The sequence below is a fragment of the Mollisia scopiformis genome (genome assembly GCF_001500285.1).
Source record: "Mollisia scopiformis unplaced genomic scaffold LY89scaffold_26, whole genome shotgun sequence".
Lineage (NCBI taxonomy): Eukaryota > Fungi > Ascomycota > Leotiomycetes > Helotiales > Mollisiaceae > Mollisia > Mollisia scopiformis.
This window is the reverse complement of record NW_017263606.1, coordinates 598208-613105: the sequence shown is the minus strand read 5'-3', so window position 1 is coordinate 613105 and position 14898 is coordinate 598208. Positions and strand designations below refer to the sequence as shown.

Here is a 14898-nt window from a genome sequence, read left to right as displayed (position 1 = left end):
AACTGCCCGTAATATATTGACAGGTCGAAACTTCTGTTGTGACTGCGTGGGGTCCATATGCGAATGATCATGACCATATCGAAAACTACTTTGTGGAATCATGGGGTGAGTTGGTGTTGCCGATCGTGCTGGACTATATAACTGCAGTCAAAATGAACTTATTCTCTCGTACTTAACTGCCACTTGTCTGCAACAAATTCTATTGGGCTTTCAATATTTCATCATTTTACTCGTACCGTACAGCGCTATTCAACAGCTTCATATAGCGATTTCGATGAGATAGCAGCCACTCCGAAGACATGTCTTCGTCAAATGAAACAATATATCGAGGTTTCTGGACGAATTACTCAAAGGGGGAAGTCGGTGGATTGACTCTTACACTTACCACCCGCAATGGAGGGATTCTGATTGCCGTACTTGCAATCTTCATTCAAGTAAATAAGTTTCCCTCGACCCATTCTCCCGTTCCCGTCCTTCCCTGAAAACTTTTGATGGATATCATCTGACGAAACTCATCAATAGCTCATTGGTGTCCAGAGCTGGGGCATCGTTCGATTTATCACTCACCAGCTACGTGCAACTACACAAGCTAGAAGTGGACTATATCACCAGCAACAAGCAATATTGAGAAACGACAACTCTGATACCAGCACTGTCTGGGAGCTCACCAGGACCGCATATGCTTGGCGATCGCAATCTCCGAAGAGTTTCCAAAATTCCATTGCCTTGGTCTCAATAGGGATCCTTCATCTTCTTGCTTTCGGAGCTACCAGTATCTTAGCCTCGCACATTACAACAACTGACAGCCAAGTCCTTGTTGCTCAAAGTCCTCATTGCGGGCCATGGGAAGCAGAAGTCAACAATCCACTTTCCCCTGTATCGATGATCGCAGACAGCTATGGCTTTCTTACCATGCAATCAAGCGGGAAGTACGTGGAAAACTGTTTAGCGGAGTCGGCTTCTCTCCCGGAATGCGATATGTTCAAACGCCTGGAATTGAATTGGACCTCGACCACAAACCAACCGTGCCCTTTTGGCGATATGTGTCTTGGTCCAGCGAATGGTTCTTTATACATGGACACCGGCTATGTCGACTCTCGTGATGACCTGGGAATCAACGGAAAAGACGAAGACCGCATTCAATGGAGGCGGAACGCGACCTGCGTTCCTATCAAAACCGATGGCTTCAGTACAAACGGCACGAGCGTTGTTAACTACAAAGATCCACACTACTACGGTCGTAATAACTTCAACTACACAGCCCTATTCTACGGACCAATGTATGGATCTCCCAGTGAATGGGGAATGGATGATCCCGCTTTGCAAAATGCCACCTACATTTATACAAACTTCTATGACATCAAAATCCATTCATTCAGTTCTTCGGTAGCACCATATCAAGTGGAGTATGTTTTCCGTCAGTAATCTACTCTGCTCAATAAGTTGACTCATGTCTTAGAACTCAGATTGTAGACGAAACTCAGTCGTCATTTATACCTATGCCTGCCTTGTCTGTGCCAAATGCCACTCTCGACTTAGCGTTTGCTACATATTTCTCATGCTACACCGAGCCAAGTGATGACCTCTGGCTTGGTGCCCATCTTAACACCACGGTTTCTCGCTTGGGCTCCAACGAAACAATGGAGGTATATGTTCAAGACAAAGTGGTATCAGTTCTCGCTTGTCTTGAGCAGCAACAAATCTGCAACCCCACACCTTCTCCAGACAACGAATCAAACTGTACCCGTTTTCGGCCCATTTCTCATATATTTGAGGATGAGGAACTTATGGCAGTTTTGAGCAATGGTCGTCAGTTCACGATGGCAACAGCGATTCTGGATCAAGTCACGGGGTCTAATCTCGATTACGCCATGAACTTTGTACCACTTCTAGCTCAAAGCTTGGTTCAGAGTGGAATATCACTGCCACTGGCTCCAAATCAATGGATCCTCGAGGCAGAGAACTGGTTCCGTGTCGGCCTCTCCAACCTTCAGCGTCTCATGGCAGATTATATCACGGGCCCACCCCCTCAATATTGGCAGTATATCCCTCTCGACCAGGCGAAGAACGACACGGACCTGAATTGGATGTGTGGAAACCAAATTATGCGGCGAAGCGACTACATCAACTTTCGTACTCTATCCATCTTTCTGATTTTTGCTTTTGGAATCATCATATTTGTGGTGAACCAGACCCTTGAGACTGCGGTGGGCTCGTTCCGTGTGAGATGGAAAGGAGGCCGACTCTGGAGACAGCGTGCATGGTGGGCGGATGGAACACTGCAGCTTCAAAGACGTGCTTTCGAAGGAATGGGAATTGGAAAGTGGGAGTTGGATGAGTGGAATAGAGTGCCAGTAACAACAGAGAAGAAGACATTTAGCGCGCTAAGGAATTGGGACGAGATGCTTTCACCCGTTGTAGGGCAAAAGAGTACTAGTAGTATGGAGAAACAACACTCTTCCACGACTAAGAAGATAAACGAGGTGGTACAAGTAGTCACGAATGATTCTACTACAAGGACGGAGGAGACGCAGATGGGCAGAACCAACAGTGGACGGCCTTTCTCGATCTAAGACTATCTGGACTAAATACAGTTCTAGCGGTCGGAGAAGCGATGGATGAAGTATGTTTCCTTCTGTCTTAGCGCCACGTGGAAATTGTTCGGATGCTGGGTTCCTAGACTTCTGCATTTGAGATATACAAACTGAGACCAAAAACTTATTAAATGAGACCACTCTCTGCCTCTGAAATCTCCCGTATACAGCTTCTAAACCAACATCAATTATATTTCGCTCGGGCTTAGGGGTGGCGGTGACGCCGATGTGAAATGCGGATTAACTGGGCTTCCGACAGTACTTTCCATCTCCGCAATTGGTGGTCCATTCCAAGCCTGCACTATCTGATTCGAATGATAGCTCGTATGTGGATCGCTGCGAGCTGCAGTCAGATAGCTCGGCCTCGAAGGACTAGGATTATAGAAGGAATCATGGATATTGTTGTTTCTCCTCTTCAGCAGGAACACCAGCGCTAGAACGAACGCGAACGTCAAAGCTGCGCCGCCAATTGCAATCCCGGCAATATCACCTCCAGGAAGTGCCGAAGATGGTACAGGAGTAGAGCTAGGAGTTGTGGAGACTGTAGGTTTTGAGGTGCTGGAAGGCGTAACGGTAGTAACGACAATGGTTGGTGTAAACTGTGCGGCTGTCGCAGTCGGCGCTGCAGAAATAATTCCACTTGGTCCCAGATCCGCATAGACAGCGCAATTGGGATTTGGAGCAAGCGGACAAGTTTCGTCTTGGCACAGGCTGTACAGTTGAGTCCCAACAGCCGGTGAGCAGCGAACGTTGAATACTGCGTTCATTTGCGTGTTTAGCTCATCGCTGTCTTCTTCTGCAAACCCAAAGTATGCGGCTGAGAGCGTGATCTGATTGATGAAGTGGCCAATCTCAGTGTGGTTGAGGTCCATGAACTTGTGAACGTATGCAAGGTTTCGAGTTATTTGAGGAGGCACCGGGGCAGGCTCGCTGCAACCGATGAGGTTGTTGAAGGCTGAGAACTGATGGGTGAAGAATTCACTACTATGAATTAGCGACTGCCACAACAAGAGATAGTTCTTATACATACTATTCGTTCGTTGTGTTTGCTAGTACGATACTGGACGTCTTGCCAGCAAGGAATGCCGTCAATGGAGCTTTCCAGCCTCCATCAATCCAATTCACGGAAGAAGCTTGGCCGTTCACATTGGTAGAGTCGATACTTCCATTGAACCATGGTCCGAGATCCACATTGGTGGATTGATATGTTCCTGGATTGAAGATGCCCGTAATATCAGATGAGACTTTGGAAAGTCCCGATGGGCCAGCAAACGCGAGGGCGAGGATACTTTGAACTAAGTTGAATTGTGTAGTCGTCGTATTGACTCCAAATTGTTGGATTGCGTAGTAATCACAAAGTGAGGCATCACTAGGTCGTTGGGCCAATGCTGGAAGCACAAGGAGCGAAAAGACGAACAACATTTTGTACTCGAAGAAAAGACCACAGACAGATGGGAAACTTCAATAACAGATAGCTATCACCTCGGTAAGTCGCTGTATTTGCATTCTTCCTGCAGAGATGTTCAGGGGCTTGGTGGCTGTAAACGGGCCAGTCATGTCAGAGAATGGCTAACTAGCGCTACTCTTTTGGGACTAACTGAGACAAAGCTTAGACTCCCAGATATGGAGGCTGAAGCGTGAAGAATTACATGAAATTTGGCAAAGGTTACCATAGGGCGAGTTAAAAGAATTCATTCGCAGTTTAGATACATTGCTTTTCAAACAGATTTTTCTAGGTACGAATCGATGGTTAAGAGACTAATATTCAAGTTTGTGGCAGATAATGTTGAGGAAAAAGCATGCACAGGAGCGAACGCCGATACGCCACCAATACGCATGCGGCTGACTAGCCGAAGACGGGATGTAAAAAGCAGCAGCAAAAGGAAATGGTAGAATTGAGTGAGCCTCAAACTGCTTCTCCGAGGCACGAGCGCGACAAGAGCCTCTTTCAGACTATTGACGTCATGAATTGACTTTAGATGGTCTTCGACATCTTGGATGTCTCGGTGAACACCCAGAAGTAAACGTCCAGAAAAACATCAAACGCACTCTCAAACATCTTTCCCTATGACACTTATCTCCTTGACTGCATCCAACTCGCTCAGAAAACCCTCAAACTTAGCTTTCGCCATCTTCCAAGCCGTGGCACCTAAGGGAAGTCGGAGCGGGACTTTCTCACCACGGCTAGCAATAGTGAAAATAGCCTCGGCGATAGCAGAAGGTTCAATCATACCGACTCCAGACTTGAGGCCCATATTCACGTACTTCTCGAGTATGCGAGATGGCATATCGGGTTCTGCGTAAGCTGGATGAGGTTTGATATTTGCTTTGCTGTGGCCGTCAAAGTTCGTCTTGACACCACTTGGCTCGATGATGCAGAAATTGACTACGGAAGGTAAGCAATGAAGATGAATATTGCAAAAGCAAGGACTTACTATTCCAATTCGGGTGCATTTCTCTAGCCACAGACTCGGACCACCCTTCCACGGCGAACTTCCCAGCATGATAGAATGCGTGACCAGGGAACCCAGCCAATCCAGCAAGCGATGAGATGTTGAAGATGACTCCGCCTCGATGTTCTTTGTGCTGACGCATGACTTCAACAGCTGGCATGGTAACTCTCACAGTACCAAAGAACAGCGTTTCCATCTCTTGATGCATCTCTTCCTCGGTGGCACCCTCAGTGTCACCTGACAGTGAGTACCCGGCATTGTTGACCACGACATCGAGATGGAAGTCTTCACCAAAGTGCTTGGAAGCAGCGGTGAAAGCTTCGTTGACTGAGCCGACGGAAGTGACGTCCAAGGCGAGCTTCAAGATGTTGGGATTTCCGTCAGGGAGGTAGGAGAGGTCACAAGGCTTGCGTGCTGTGGCTATCAAGCGTTGGGTCGGCTTGTTTGCGATCAACGTGGCGAGCTCGCGGCCGATTCCTGACGAGCATCCGGTTACTGTTCGAAAATATTAGTTATTTGCTTGACTTCAAGTGATCCGGCGAGGAGAAACTTACTCAACCAAGTCGCATCTGAGGGCAGGTTGTATGGTTTGGTGTTGACCGGATTCATACTGACAGATAGTCAAATGATAATTGAGAAATGATGTTGAAATATGGAGACTGTTCTTTCTTTTCGATAATTGAGTGATGAAGAAGATGATGATCTGTGGCCTTTAGTCGTGGGCAGGTCGGGTTTTTATAGATTTTACATGGCTCCTCATCAGCTCTAGCCACCAGGGCTGTGCCTTTGAATCGGCGTGAGTCATATGGCATATTGCATTGGGCCTGTAGATCGAGCACGCATTGTACATGAAGATAGAAGAATGATTGCGTTAAGAGTTGCATGTAAGAAGGATGTTGAGGCTCGGCATCCAATCAGCGTTTGAAGATTCCGAGAAAGCTAGCGTGCTGAATTGTGCCTCACAAAGGCGTTTTACTAGGCACAGTCTGCCTCCTATGTTCTTCAGATTGGCTGCCTTTTGCAAAACCGGACTGTTCGTTTCTTGCTTCCATTTGAGCACTGTACCCAGATACGTTAATGGGGGGGAGTTTCTGTAAAGTTTCCGCACAATACACGCGTTCAATTGTCCCGTCTACAGACGGACTATCTATTGTTCTCCATGTAGCACAATTTGAATGATCTGAATTTCCCCTTGCATATTGGATGTGCCAAGTCTCTACTATGGAACCAACAGACAAGGGATTGAAGGACATTCCAAAAAGTTGCGACGAGAGCATGCAATATTCTAATTCATACAATGTCCCAAGCCCTCATGAATTATGATAACCAAGTGCCATTCCCAATTTTTGACTCAAGAGCATCTACAGCTTTGCGGTCATCTTCTCACCCTTGTGGATCCATGCAACAGCGTCGCTGACCAGCTCATCAACAACAGCTTTGGCGCTCTTCTTCTCGTTCACAACGGCGGCGGCCTTGCCCATCAAGAATGGTCTTGCGTTATCCATAGTCTAATTATTTGTTAGCCAGCAATCGCATCGATGGGAAAAGAAGTCATACATCATCATCAATGTCATCGCCCAATGTTTCAAAATCATGCTCCACTGGAATAACACCCTTGCTTGTGAGCTCCTTAATCTCAGCAGCTCTGTTCTCCTCCCAGTTGGAGATATAGGCATTATTTCGTACTCGCAGAGGTCTGCCAGTGAAAATAATTGTTCGGACGTTGTCATCATGGCCGGCAGTTCTGACGGCCTCTTGATGCGCCTTTGGTGCTCCAGCCTCATCTGTCAAGATGAATCGGGTACCAACCCAAACAGCGCTAGCTCCAAGCATAAGAGCAGCAGCAACTGTTTGTCCATTATAGATACCACCAGCCGCAATGACCTGAACGGGCTTGCCAGTCATCGGGCTGGTCTTTCCCTTAACAAGATCCACCACAGCTGGGATCAAAACAGTTGTGGGAACATCGCCAGTGTGTCCACCGCCTTCACCACCTTGTGCGCAAATGATATCGACACCGAGTTCAAGGCACTTCTTAACGTGCTTTGGGTGTCCGATCATGTTCATATATAGAATGCCCGCTTTGTGGAGTCGATCGACGACATGTTGAGGAGGAACACCGACGGCGGAAACGAAAAGTTTGGCACCCGAATCGATAATGATGTCGACTAATTCGTTAAGCTTTCCTTTCGTGTAATCGTAGCTGAGGGCGGATTCGATGTCAGCTGAACGGTAATCAAAGAAAAAAGGGCCTCGGCATGTGAATGCTTACTTTGTTTTCCGTGCGCTTCCTCCGACTTGTGGCAGAAGGAGATCGACGCCAAATGGTGCATTCTTGTCCTTGAGGAAGGACTTGAGTTCTGCGATCTGCTCGCGGAGCATGTCTGGTGTGTAGCCAACTCCTCCGATGACGCCGAGACCTCCTGCATTGGTCACTGCTGCTGCAAGCTTGGGGCCAGCCGCGACGTTCATGCCAGCAAGCAGAACTGGATGATTGATCTTGAGAAGATCGGTGACCGTAGTACGAAGTTGCTCTGCGATGATTGTCAGTCTGGGAAGAGATGATTGTACTGGCATGTGATACTTACGAGGTGAAGCCATCGTATTGATCTGTTGTTTGTCGCGGAAGAGTTGTTCTGGCAGAGATACAATCAATGGTCAACAGGCAGACAAATGTTTGATCAAAGTAAGAGATAGAGAGAAAATGGAAAGGTAAGAAAGAATGCGGAGGGGATTTATGAGGAGACAACAGTGGAGGAGAACCTCCTCGGGTCTCCGACTCCCACTAGCGCTGAACTACCCTGTAATCTGGGGAACTGCCTCGGCACGCTGATTTCTGATCAGCTGAGGAATATGCTGGCTTGGATAAACATTTGCAAACACGAAGGATGAGAGCAATCGGGTGGAGAATCACGAGGATATAAGTTCTTGGGTGCGCCGAAAAGGGCACAGAAGTTGATGTTTGTTTTGTGCCTGTATGTTGGACAAGAAGAAGTCAGATATCGTTTTTAGCTTAGCGTGCATAAAATGTACAATCTTATGCTTTCCGCTTATGGCTAGAGTCAAACTTGCATAATCTGTTCATATCTCCAAAAATGTCAATTCATCGTATAGCTGCCCACAAATGCTTGCCATGACCTTGGAAGACCCATGTTGACGTCGATGAAGACATTACGGATCAGAGGTAGTGCGGTGAACGCCAGTCATAGCAGAAGCAGTGGCTTTTCCATCCGGATATTCGGTGCGAGCAAGCTTTTCTCTCCTTTTCCAGGACAGAGACATCGATCGACTTCGAAAGAGGGCGTAAGCCCAAGCCAATGGACCCAGCATACTCTGAGACCAAATTCTGTCTCTGACCGCCATCCTCTCGTCACCTCGAAGTCAAATGAGGATGGAGCAAAGAAACGTACGGCGTATATTGCGCTTGGAAGCAACCTCGGAGACCGGGTTGATTGGATCGAGAAAGCTTGCAATGAGATGACGAGAAGAGGCATCAGAGTGAAGCGAACGAGCTCTTTATGGGAGACTGAGCCCATGTACGTCACTGAGCAGGGCAGCTTCATCAATGGGGCTTGTGAGGTGAGCCATGGCGACTTTTCTTCCAGCTTTTCTTGAAGGATGGAACATGATATATAATGTATGATGTATAGCGGGGAGCTTTTTGAAGTAACATAAATCATCATGGGAAGATTACTAAGTTTGACAGGTAGAGACAACACTTGAGCCTCTTGCTCTTCTTGACGCACTTCAAGGTATTGAGAATGATCTTGGTCGGCATAAAATCATTGACAAGGGTCCTCGAAATATCGATCTCGATATCTTGCTTTATGAGGACCAAGTTATAAGTCATGAACGTCTGACGGTCCCTCACGCCGCTATGCTGGAACGCGAATTCGTTCTTCGACCCCTAGCAGAGTGAATCCAACGTTCGGAGATTTAATCACGTGCTAACTGTTCTCCAGATTGATACCAGCACAGACATTAAATTCAGCTTCACCTTGGAAAGGGACAGTGGATTACCTCAACGCTCTACCACCTTCCAATACACCTCTATCAACGCTCACTCCACTCGCTCAGCACATTGCACCCATACGTGCTTTGCAAAGTAATCGCAAGACTCATGTCATGGCAATCTTCAACATCACGCCAGACTCTTTCTCGGACGGAGGCTTGCACTTCAAGAATTCTGCAGTAGTCCGTATGCAATCTTCGGAATATGATTTAGCTCGGCGACTCGCTGAGTGCGTGGAAGCTGGAGCTACGATTATTGACATCGGAGGTCAGTCCACCGCGCCTGGTGCTCCAGAAGTCACCGAACAAGAAGAAATTTCGCGTGTGGTTCCAACCATCGAGCTTCTGAAGACGGTTTTCAAAGGCCCAAAGTGTCCCCTGATCAGTGTTGACACTTATCGAGCCCGTGTAGCAGAGGCTGCAATCAATGCTGGAGCAGAGGTCATCAACGATGTCGCTGCTGGGACCTTAGATCCTGAGATGCTCCCGACAGTAGGCCGTCTTGGCAAGACGATATGTTTAATGCATATGCGAGGAACTCCAGCAACCATGAACACCTTGACTGACTATAGCCCTCATGGGTTAATCCCAACCATCGCGCAGGAACTGCTCGAACGTGTAGCAGCTGCTGAAGAAGCAGGTATTCGGCGCTGGCGGATCATTCTTGACCCTGGTATTGGATTTGCCAAGACTATCGACCAGAATCTAGAGATTCTTCGACGTATGGACGAGTTGCGGGACTGGCCAGGCCTGAGAGGATTGCCGTGGCTGCTCGGCTCGAGTAGGAAGAGGTTCATCGGTCATATCACCGCAGTGAAGAAGGCTGAGAATAGGACGTGGGGTACGGCTGCAACTGTGGCGGCTGCGATTCAGGGCGGTGCTGATATTGTTCGTGTACATGATGTGGGACCGATGGCTCAGCTGGCCAAGATGTCCGATGCTATCTGGCGGGTGTGAGCCTTCCATCGATGAATAGATATGTATAATATTGAAGATCTTGTTGACTCTTGTAGTTGTCTCGTATTCTGCTTGCCTCTCTCGCGTTTGCTGTTTGCTGGCCCTCGTTGTCACCTTGTACCTTGCTTATGACCTTGTATCGAATATGCGTTAGAGTATGGGATAACTGTGAAATATGTCATCACAGCTGCTATGACAGCATGATATCTGACTCTCGAAATATTCCTGGCCCTGAGGCCTCACTATCATATATAGCCTAGCCACTTTTTTCTCGAGAAGGTGTTAGGAAGTCGCACCATCCATCTTGCTTCTAATCAAGATTCTATGGCGTGCTCGATGTCTTAAAATATCCTGCGCAGTTCTCAGCCTTGATAAGTTTACTCTGGCACATTTCATCCCTTGTATTGTTTTGAGATGCTAGATAGATTTAGGAAGCCTTATTCACCTCTACTATCTTTAGCTCATTGATTTATTAGCGCGAGATCCACTAAGCCAACAGCATACCTTGGATCAAATATTTCATCAAGCGCATGATTTCACAATATTCTGTCAACAAACATACGAACACTTTTTCCCAGAGAAAGGATCGAGAAACATCATGGTTGCTACGGAGAAGATTCAACCGGGAGATATGCGCAGAATCATCCTGTCCTTACGCGCAATTCGGTCGTTCATTGAGAAAGGGGATATCGAATGTCAAGATGAGAATGACGCCGACATCGATCCCTCTACAGCTCATCACTCCATCTTTGACGAAAGTAATTCCAGCACCTCCGCACCTACAGTATCGTCAGGCTCATCTCATGAGTCCGACATGGCGCCAGCGCCAGTGCCGAACATTTCCAATGACCTCGACGAAGAGGATACTGGCACCGAAGAAATCAGCGGCCTGGTCGAATGGATCTGCAGGAGAAGCTCCTGGAGCTACTTACTGCTGGTACTCAAGTGTACTGGTCTAGTTACCGACGACACTGGCTACATGGATGAGCTACGATCGGTGTCACTGGCCATCTGCCGAACTTCAGGCAAACAACATGAGTTCGATGAAATGCTTCGATGTTTCAGCTGCGATAAGCAACTTTGCACGGTACGTTGTTGTATCTCCAGTGACTTCTGCTATTGTGCCTCACGTACTCACAAAATATCACATTCCTACTTTTCATGCCTCTATTGATATTCGAATTTGTTTATAATGTTGTAAAAAAAGTTTCAGTAGCTTCACTAACGCAACTCTCTACAGGACTGCAGGTGTTCTGTTCCGGGAAGGAGCATCTCCGGGAACTGTAGAGATCCGGACTGTGTCTCGCAATACCATGTTGAGAATAAACTCGCCATATGGGAGCCGTGTGCATATCCTGATGACCATGATTGCGAGCTGGGTAGATTCTGTTTATGCGTCAGTTGCTTGCAAACGATGTCTTAATTGCTTGTCATTTAGCAAAATCGGAGAATGAATCATATGACTTCAGTGATGTATCGAAGATAAACATCTTGTGATAATATAACGTAAGATTCGTGCTAGAGGTGAGCGTCGAGTTACGCTCTCTCCAATTCCGAAAGCTTATTCCCTTTACCAGGGATTCGCCATGTGAACTTTCTTCCTGAAGAATAATAAGTCTCTATGCCGCTCTACTCCGGAAAACACTTCGGAAGTCGCACTGAAATCCTGTCTGAAGCCGGCCACCACACTTTTTACATCCCAAAACTCAACTCTGAAATTAGCTGCATTCTACATTTACCCCTTTTTAAGCGAAGGCGCTAGGCCTGGCGTGGACCTTACTTCGGCAAGCGACGGACAATTTGTGCTCATGGCTGTTGATATTATCATTCTCTATGAGCCAGGTAGGAGCCAGGTAGATAGTAGAGGCAAATCGGCTGTCGATCCACTAATAATATATTAAGAAGTGCGGAGTACAGATATTGCCGACCACCGTGGCCTGTCGTTCTCACAGGCTTAATTGGATATATTGACTATTCAGGTCCTCGGCACGGCATTTGCGAGGACAAAGAACTTGCTTCACTTCCGAAGATAGACATTGTCTGTATTTATTCTGTTGAGGATGAATGATAATATACTTCACTAACCTCCTTTTCCCCACACGATTGCAATAGCCCAGAGAACTAGTTCTCCAGGCATTAACACACATTACAACCAAACATTTCGACCATCTCAAACGAGTCTTCCGCGCCTCGTGAGCTCGGTCGTCCGAAGATGATGCCTTCATACTTGGAGTCATGCGCGGTTCTCCTCGCAATTACGCCAATTGCTGCCTCACTTCCTGCACCAGAGCTAATGGCATCATGCAATCAAACATCGCTCATGAATGCAGCAGATGCTTATGTTGCTGCTCAAACGGCGGGACAGCTTGATCCACTTCAGAGCTCCCTTGCTGGAAATTGGACTTATCAAGAAAACAACAATGTGATGAACGTTCATAATGGTGTTCTAAGCAAAGCTCTGAAAATCGACCACCGCCGCACCAATCTCGACACAACATCGTGCGCTTCGTATACCGAATTGGTCATCACAGATTCAGCAAATCCGTATGTGATTGGCACTCAGATTCACCACGGGACTGACATGCAAGTTACAATGATCGACTCCATTGCGTCCACCACCAACTCGTGGCTTTTCAACGCGAGTAAGACATTACAACACGTGCTCGAGGAGAAATGGGATCCTATTCCACTGTCCGCTCGCGACAGTCGAACAGTGATTCAAGCTGCTGGAGATGCTTACTTGGATATGTGGAGCAATGCTACTGCCTCTGACGCTGTACCTTGGGGTACACCTTGCACTCGACTTGAAGGTTCGGCGTACACTGGGTCGGGAAAGCCGACCGATTCTTGCAAGCCTGGTATTCCGTCCAACCATACACAAGCTCCAAATACTCATCGACGCTATGTTGTTGACGAATCTATGGGTTCTGTAAGCATCTTCTGTGTGTGGGAGCATATGATGATGGCAGCGGATAGCCACGAATTTCGGCTCGAAGGAGGCAAGCTACGATATGTTCACACGATGACTGTCTGTGGCGGAAAACCTTGCAAGCTTTGAGGCGTTTCATTTTATCTGGAAGATCCTGCGGCACAGGATCCGGCCATGGACTGTTGTATAGAGTCTTGTTTTCCGAGTTCGTGAGAAAGTTGACTCGTTCACTAAGGGTATCTGGCTTCGAAGAAAGACGCTAATTTCCTTATTTCGACGACCTTCTTGTAAATATTTAAAGCTTTCCGCTATCATGGCCAACCATATAGGAGATATTTACGTAGGGAAGTTGTGCTATCCCAATTGAGAAGGCTTTAAGCGTGCATCGCAAGTTTCTGAAAATCTCAAGCGACTCATTCATATAAATATTTCGAATTTTCATAACCATCTTGCGACAACCTCTCGAAATATCAACCTTCGTAAACACAATTTTAAAACCCAGAACATATCAATTCATCATGTCTCAACAACACGACATCGAGACCGCGAACTACAGTAAAGTCTTAAGATACCTCGAGATCATAGACTTTGGCCTGACCGGCAATACATCTGCACCACACCCATCCACAATGGATGGAGTCATGGAAGCCTTTAGTCTGATGGCTCCTTCGATGACTACACCAATGGTTTTCCATGTGATGGCAGATACCAAGCTACTATACCCGGAGCTGGAATACTCAGAAGAAGAGAATGAAAAGCTGATGGAGTTGTCTGTTTGCGATTGTGGGCGCAACATGGACGAAAAGAGCAGATGCTTTTCGTGTGAGAAGAGAACTTGCAAGGTAAGAGTCCCATCGCATTGAGGAAGCGAGAACGGATACCTATTTCTCACCAGAAGACGTCTCCAGTTTAATTTTTAGTCAACAAATCGTGTCTCTACTAATTGCTTCTCAGAGCTGTTGCTACTCTCTACTAGACGCCTGCACGAGGATCGACGAACCTGAAAATAACGACGAGTCCCATATGCATGCTCGTCATAGATCTCTAGCTGCCAAGCGTGTCAGATTCCCCTGCGAGGAATGTAGCACCGATATTCAACTGGATGATGGATACTGCGAATGTGATGATGTGCTATTTGGTCAACATCACGGCTGGGACTTCGGGGCGTACTGCAAAGAGTGCATGCCAGGAGTTATGGACGACATGGCAAGGCCGAACACAACGGAAGACGGCTTCCAGATTGTTCAAGAGCGAGGAGCACGACTCTACGATGTGAGGGTCGTTCGTTCTTTTAATTTACTACTGAGTAGCTAACAATTTTGCTAGGAGTACACTTGCGACTGCGGAGAACCCCGTCGTGAAGGCGTTCAACTAGGTCCATACTGCAAACTATGCTGGAAACTCTGCCAACCATATAACCTGGCAGTTGATACCGATTCGGAAGACGAGGAGGAGCCGGACAAAGAGTATTGCCCATACTTTATTGAGTATGAGGAGTTCGACCATGACACTCCAAAAACTGTAGCAGAATTCGAGCAGGAAGCAGACGAGAAGTGGGCTCAAGAGGAAGCGAGGCTGGAACGAGAAGCCGCAGCAGCAAGAATCAGGAAGCCGGATTGTAGATGCGCATTTTGTCGTTGGAGTGTCGGAAACGAATGCCGGGGAAACTTTCCGTACTAGGTGTAGTAAAAATAGAATGGAATCTCTTGTCCCCCAGCTCGTTTTATTCAGAAATGAAGTAGTCTTTATGGGGTTTTCCCGTCATCGTGATATCTCGAATGTTGTGAAAACTCTAGAAAGGCCGACACTATTGCTTTGCCAGCAGAAGCTGATCTCTGGAGAACAAGGACGATGGATATATGGGTGAGGAAGGTTTTCCACTGGCAAGTTCACTTCGTTGATCGCAATTGTATTCAAAGATATGCCACAATCTAGAGGCTAGGATAGTTCGAGC

The 14898-nt window shown here is 47.1% G+C and overlaps 7 protein-coding genes across 7 annotated transcripts; 4 read left to right on the top strand and 3 right to left on the bottom strand.

Moving 5' to 3' along the window:
• Positions 1–23: 23 nt before the first annotated feature.
• Positions 24–2706, top strand: LY89DRAFT_723648 (uncharacterized protein). Its single transcript, XM_018218835.1, has 3 exons — positions 24–434; positions 523–1406; positions 1460–2706. Exons 1-3 carry the CDS (start codon positions 300–302, stop codon positions 2571–2573), a joined length of 2133 nt encoding a protein of 710 aa, XP_018064796.1. The 5' UTR covers positions 24–299; the 3' UTR covers positions 2574–2706.
• A 424-nt stretch (positions 2707–3130) lies between these two features.
• LY89DRAFT_626981 (uncharacterized protein) lies at positions 3131–4192 on the bottom strand (the record flags this gene model as incomplete). The annotated part of the gene is made up of 2 exons (XM_018211128.1): positions 3651–4192; positions 3131–3592 (listed from the first exon to the last, which is right to left on the bottom strand). Coding segments are annotated over exons 1-2 (828 nt in total), but the record flags the coding sequence as incomplete, so codon positions are not given.
• Positions 4193–4307: 115 nt separating this feature from the next.
• On the bottom strand, positions 4308–5918 carry LY89DRAFT_723646 (short-chain dehydrogenase/reductase-like protein SDR). Its single transcript, XM_018218834.1, has 3 exons — positions 5602–5918; positions 5030–5542; positions 4308–4980 (listed from the first exon to the last, which is right to left on the bottom strand). Exons 1-3 carry the CDS (start codon positions 5654–5656, stop codon positions 4646–4648), a joined length of 903 nt encoding a protein of 300 aa, XP_018064794.1. The 5' UTR covers positions 5657–5918; the 3' UTR covers positions 4308–4645.
• A 231-nt stretch (positions 5919–6149) lies between these two features.
• LY89DRAFT_626976 (NPD-domain-containing protein) lies at positions 6150–8005 on the bottom strand. The gene is made up of 4 exons (XM_018211127.1): positions 7636–8005; positions 7320–7581; positions 6605–7250; positions 6150–6555 (listed from the first exon to the last, which is right to left on the bottom strand). Exons 1-4 carry the CDS (start codon positions 7646–7648, stop codon positions 6409–6411), a joined length of 1068 nt encoding a protein of 355 aa, XP_018064793.1. The 5' UTR covers positions 7649–8005; the 3' UTR covers positions 6150–6408.
• Positions 8006–8151: 146 nt separating this feature from the next.
• Positions 8152–10092, top strand: LY89DRAFT_656218 (Dihydropteroate synthase). Its single transcript, XM_018212371.1, has 3 exons — positions 8152–8626; positions 8754–8962; positions 9010–10092. The coding sequence occupies exons 1-3, from the start codon at positions 8198–8200 to the stop codon at positions 10013–10015; spliced, it is 1644 nt and encodes a 547-aa protein (XP_018064792.1). The 5' UTR covers positions 8152–8197; the 3' UTR covers positions 10016–10092.
• A 2138-nt stretch (positions 10093–12230) lies between these two features.
• On the top strand, positions 12231–13073 carry LY89DRAFT_700883 (uncharacterized protein; the record flags this gene model as incomplete). The annotated part of the gene is made up of 1 exon (XM_018217152.1): positions 12231–13073. One exon carries the CDS (start codon positions 12231–12233, stop codon positions 13071–13073), a length of 843 nt encoding a protein of 280 aa, XP_018064791.1.
• Positions 13074–13462: 389 nt separating this feature from the next.
• On the top strand, positions 13463–14624 carry LY89DRAFT_675266 (uncharacterized protein; the record flags this gene model as incomplete). The annotated part of the gene is made up of 3 exons (XM_018213496.1): positions 13463–13786; positions 13899–14216; positions 14271–14624. 3 exons carry the CDS (start codon positions 13463–13465, stop codon positions 14622–14624), a joined length of 996 nt encoding a protein of 331 aa, XP_018064790.1.
• Between the last annotated feature and the right edge of the window lie 274 nt (positions 14625–14898).

Coding starts and splice junctions, on each gene's coding strand:
- LY89DRAFT_723648 (XM_018218835.1), top strand. CDS start 300: ATGTCTTCGTCAAATGAAACAATATATCGAGGTTTCTGGACGAATTAC. Junction 435..522: donor TACTTGCAATCTTCATTCAA/GTAAATAAGTTT, acceptor ACTCATCAATAG/CTCATTGGTGTCCAGAGCTG. Junction 1,407..1,459: donor GTAGCACCATATCAAGTGGA/GTATGTTTTCCG, acceptor CTCATGTCTTAG/AACTCAGATTGTAGACGAAA.
- LY89DRAFT_723646 (XM_018218834.1), bottom strand. CDS start 5,656: ATGAATCCGGTCAACACCAAACCATACAACCTGCCCTCAGATGCGACT. Junction 5,543..5,601: donor CTCAGATGCGACTTGGTTGA/GTAAGTTTCTCC, acceptor ATTTTCGAACAG/TAACCGGATGCTCGTCAGGA. Junction 4,981..5,029: donor AATGCACCCGAATTGGAATA/GTAAGTCCTTGC, acceptor TACCTTCCGTAG/TCAATTTCTGCATCATCGAG.
- LY89DRAFT_626976 (XM_018211127.1), bottom strand. Junction 7,251..7,319: donor GGAAGCGCACGGAAAACAAA/GTAAGCATTCAC, acceptor ATCCGCCCTCAG/CTACGATTACACGAAAGGAA. Junction 6,556..6,604: donor GCGATGACATTGATGATGAT/GTATGACTTCTT, acceptor ACAAATAATTAG/ACTATGGATAACGCAAGACC.
- LY89DRAFT_656218 (XM_018212371.1), top strand. CDS start 8,198: ATGTTGACGTCGATGAAGACATTACGGATCAGAGGTAGTGCGGTGAAC. Junction 8,627..8,753: donor TCATCAATGGGGCTTGTGAG/GTGAGCCATGGC, acceptor TAAGTTTGACAG/GTAGAGACAACACTTGAGCC. Junction 8,963..9,009: donor GTTCTTCGACCCCTAGCAGA/GTGAATCCAACG, acceptor ACTGTTCTCCAG/ATTGATACCAGCACAGACAT.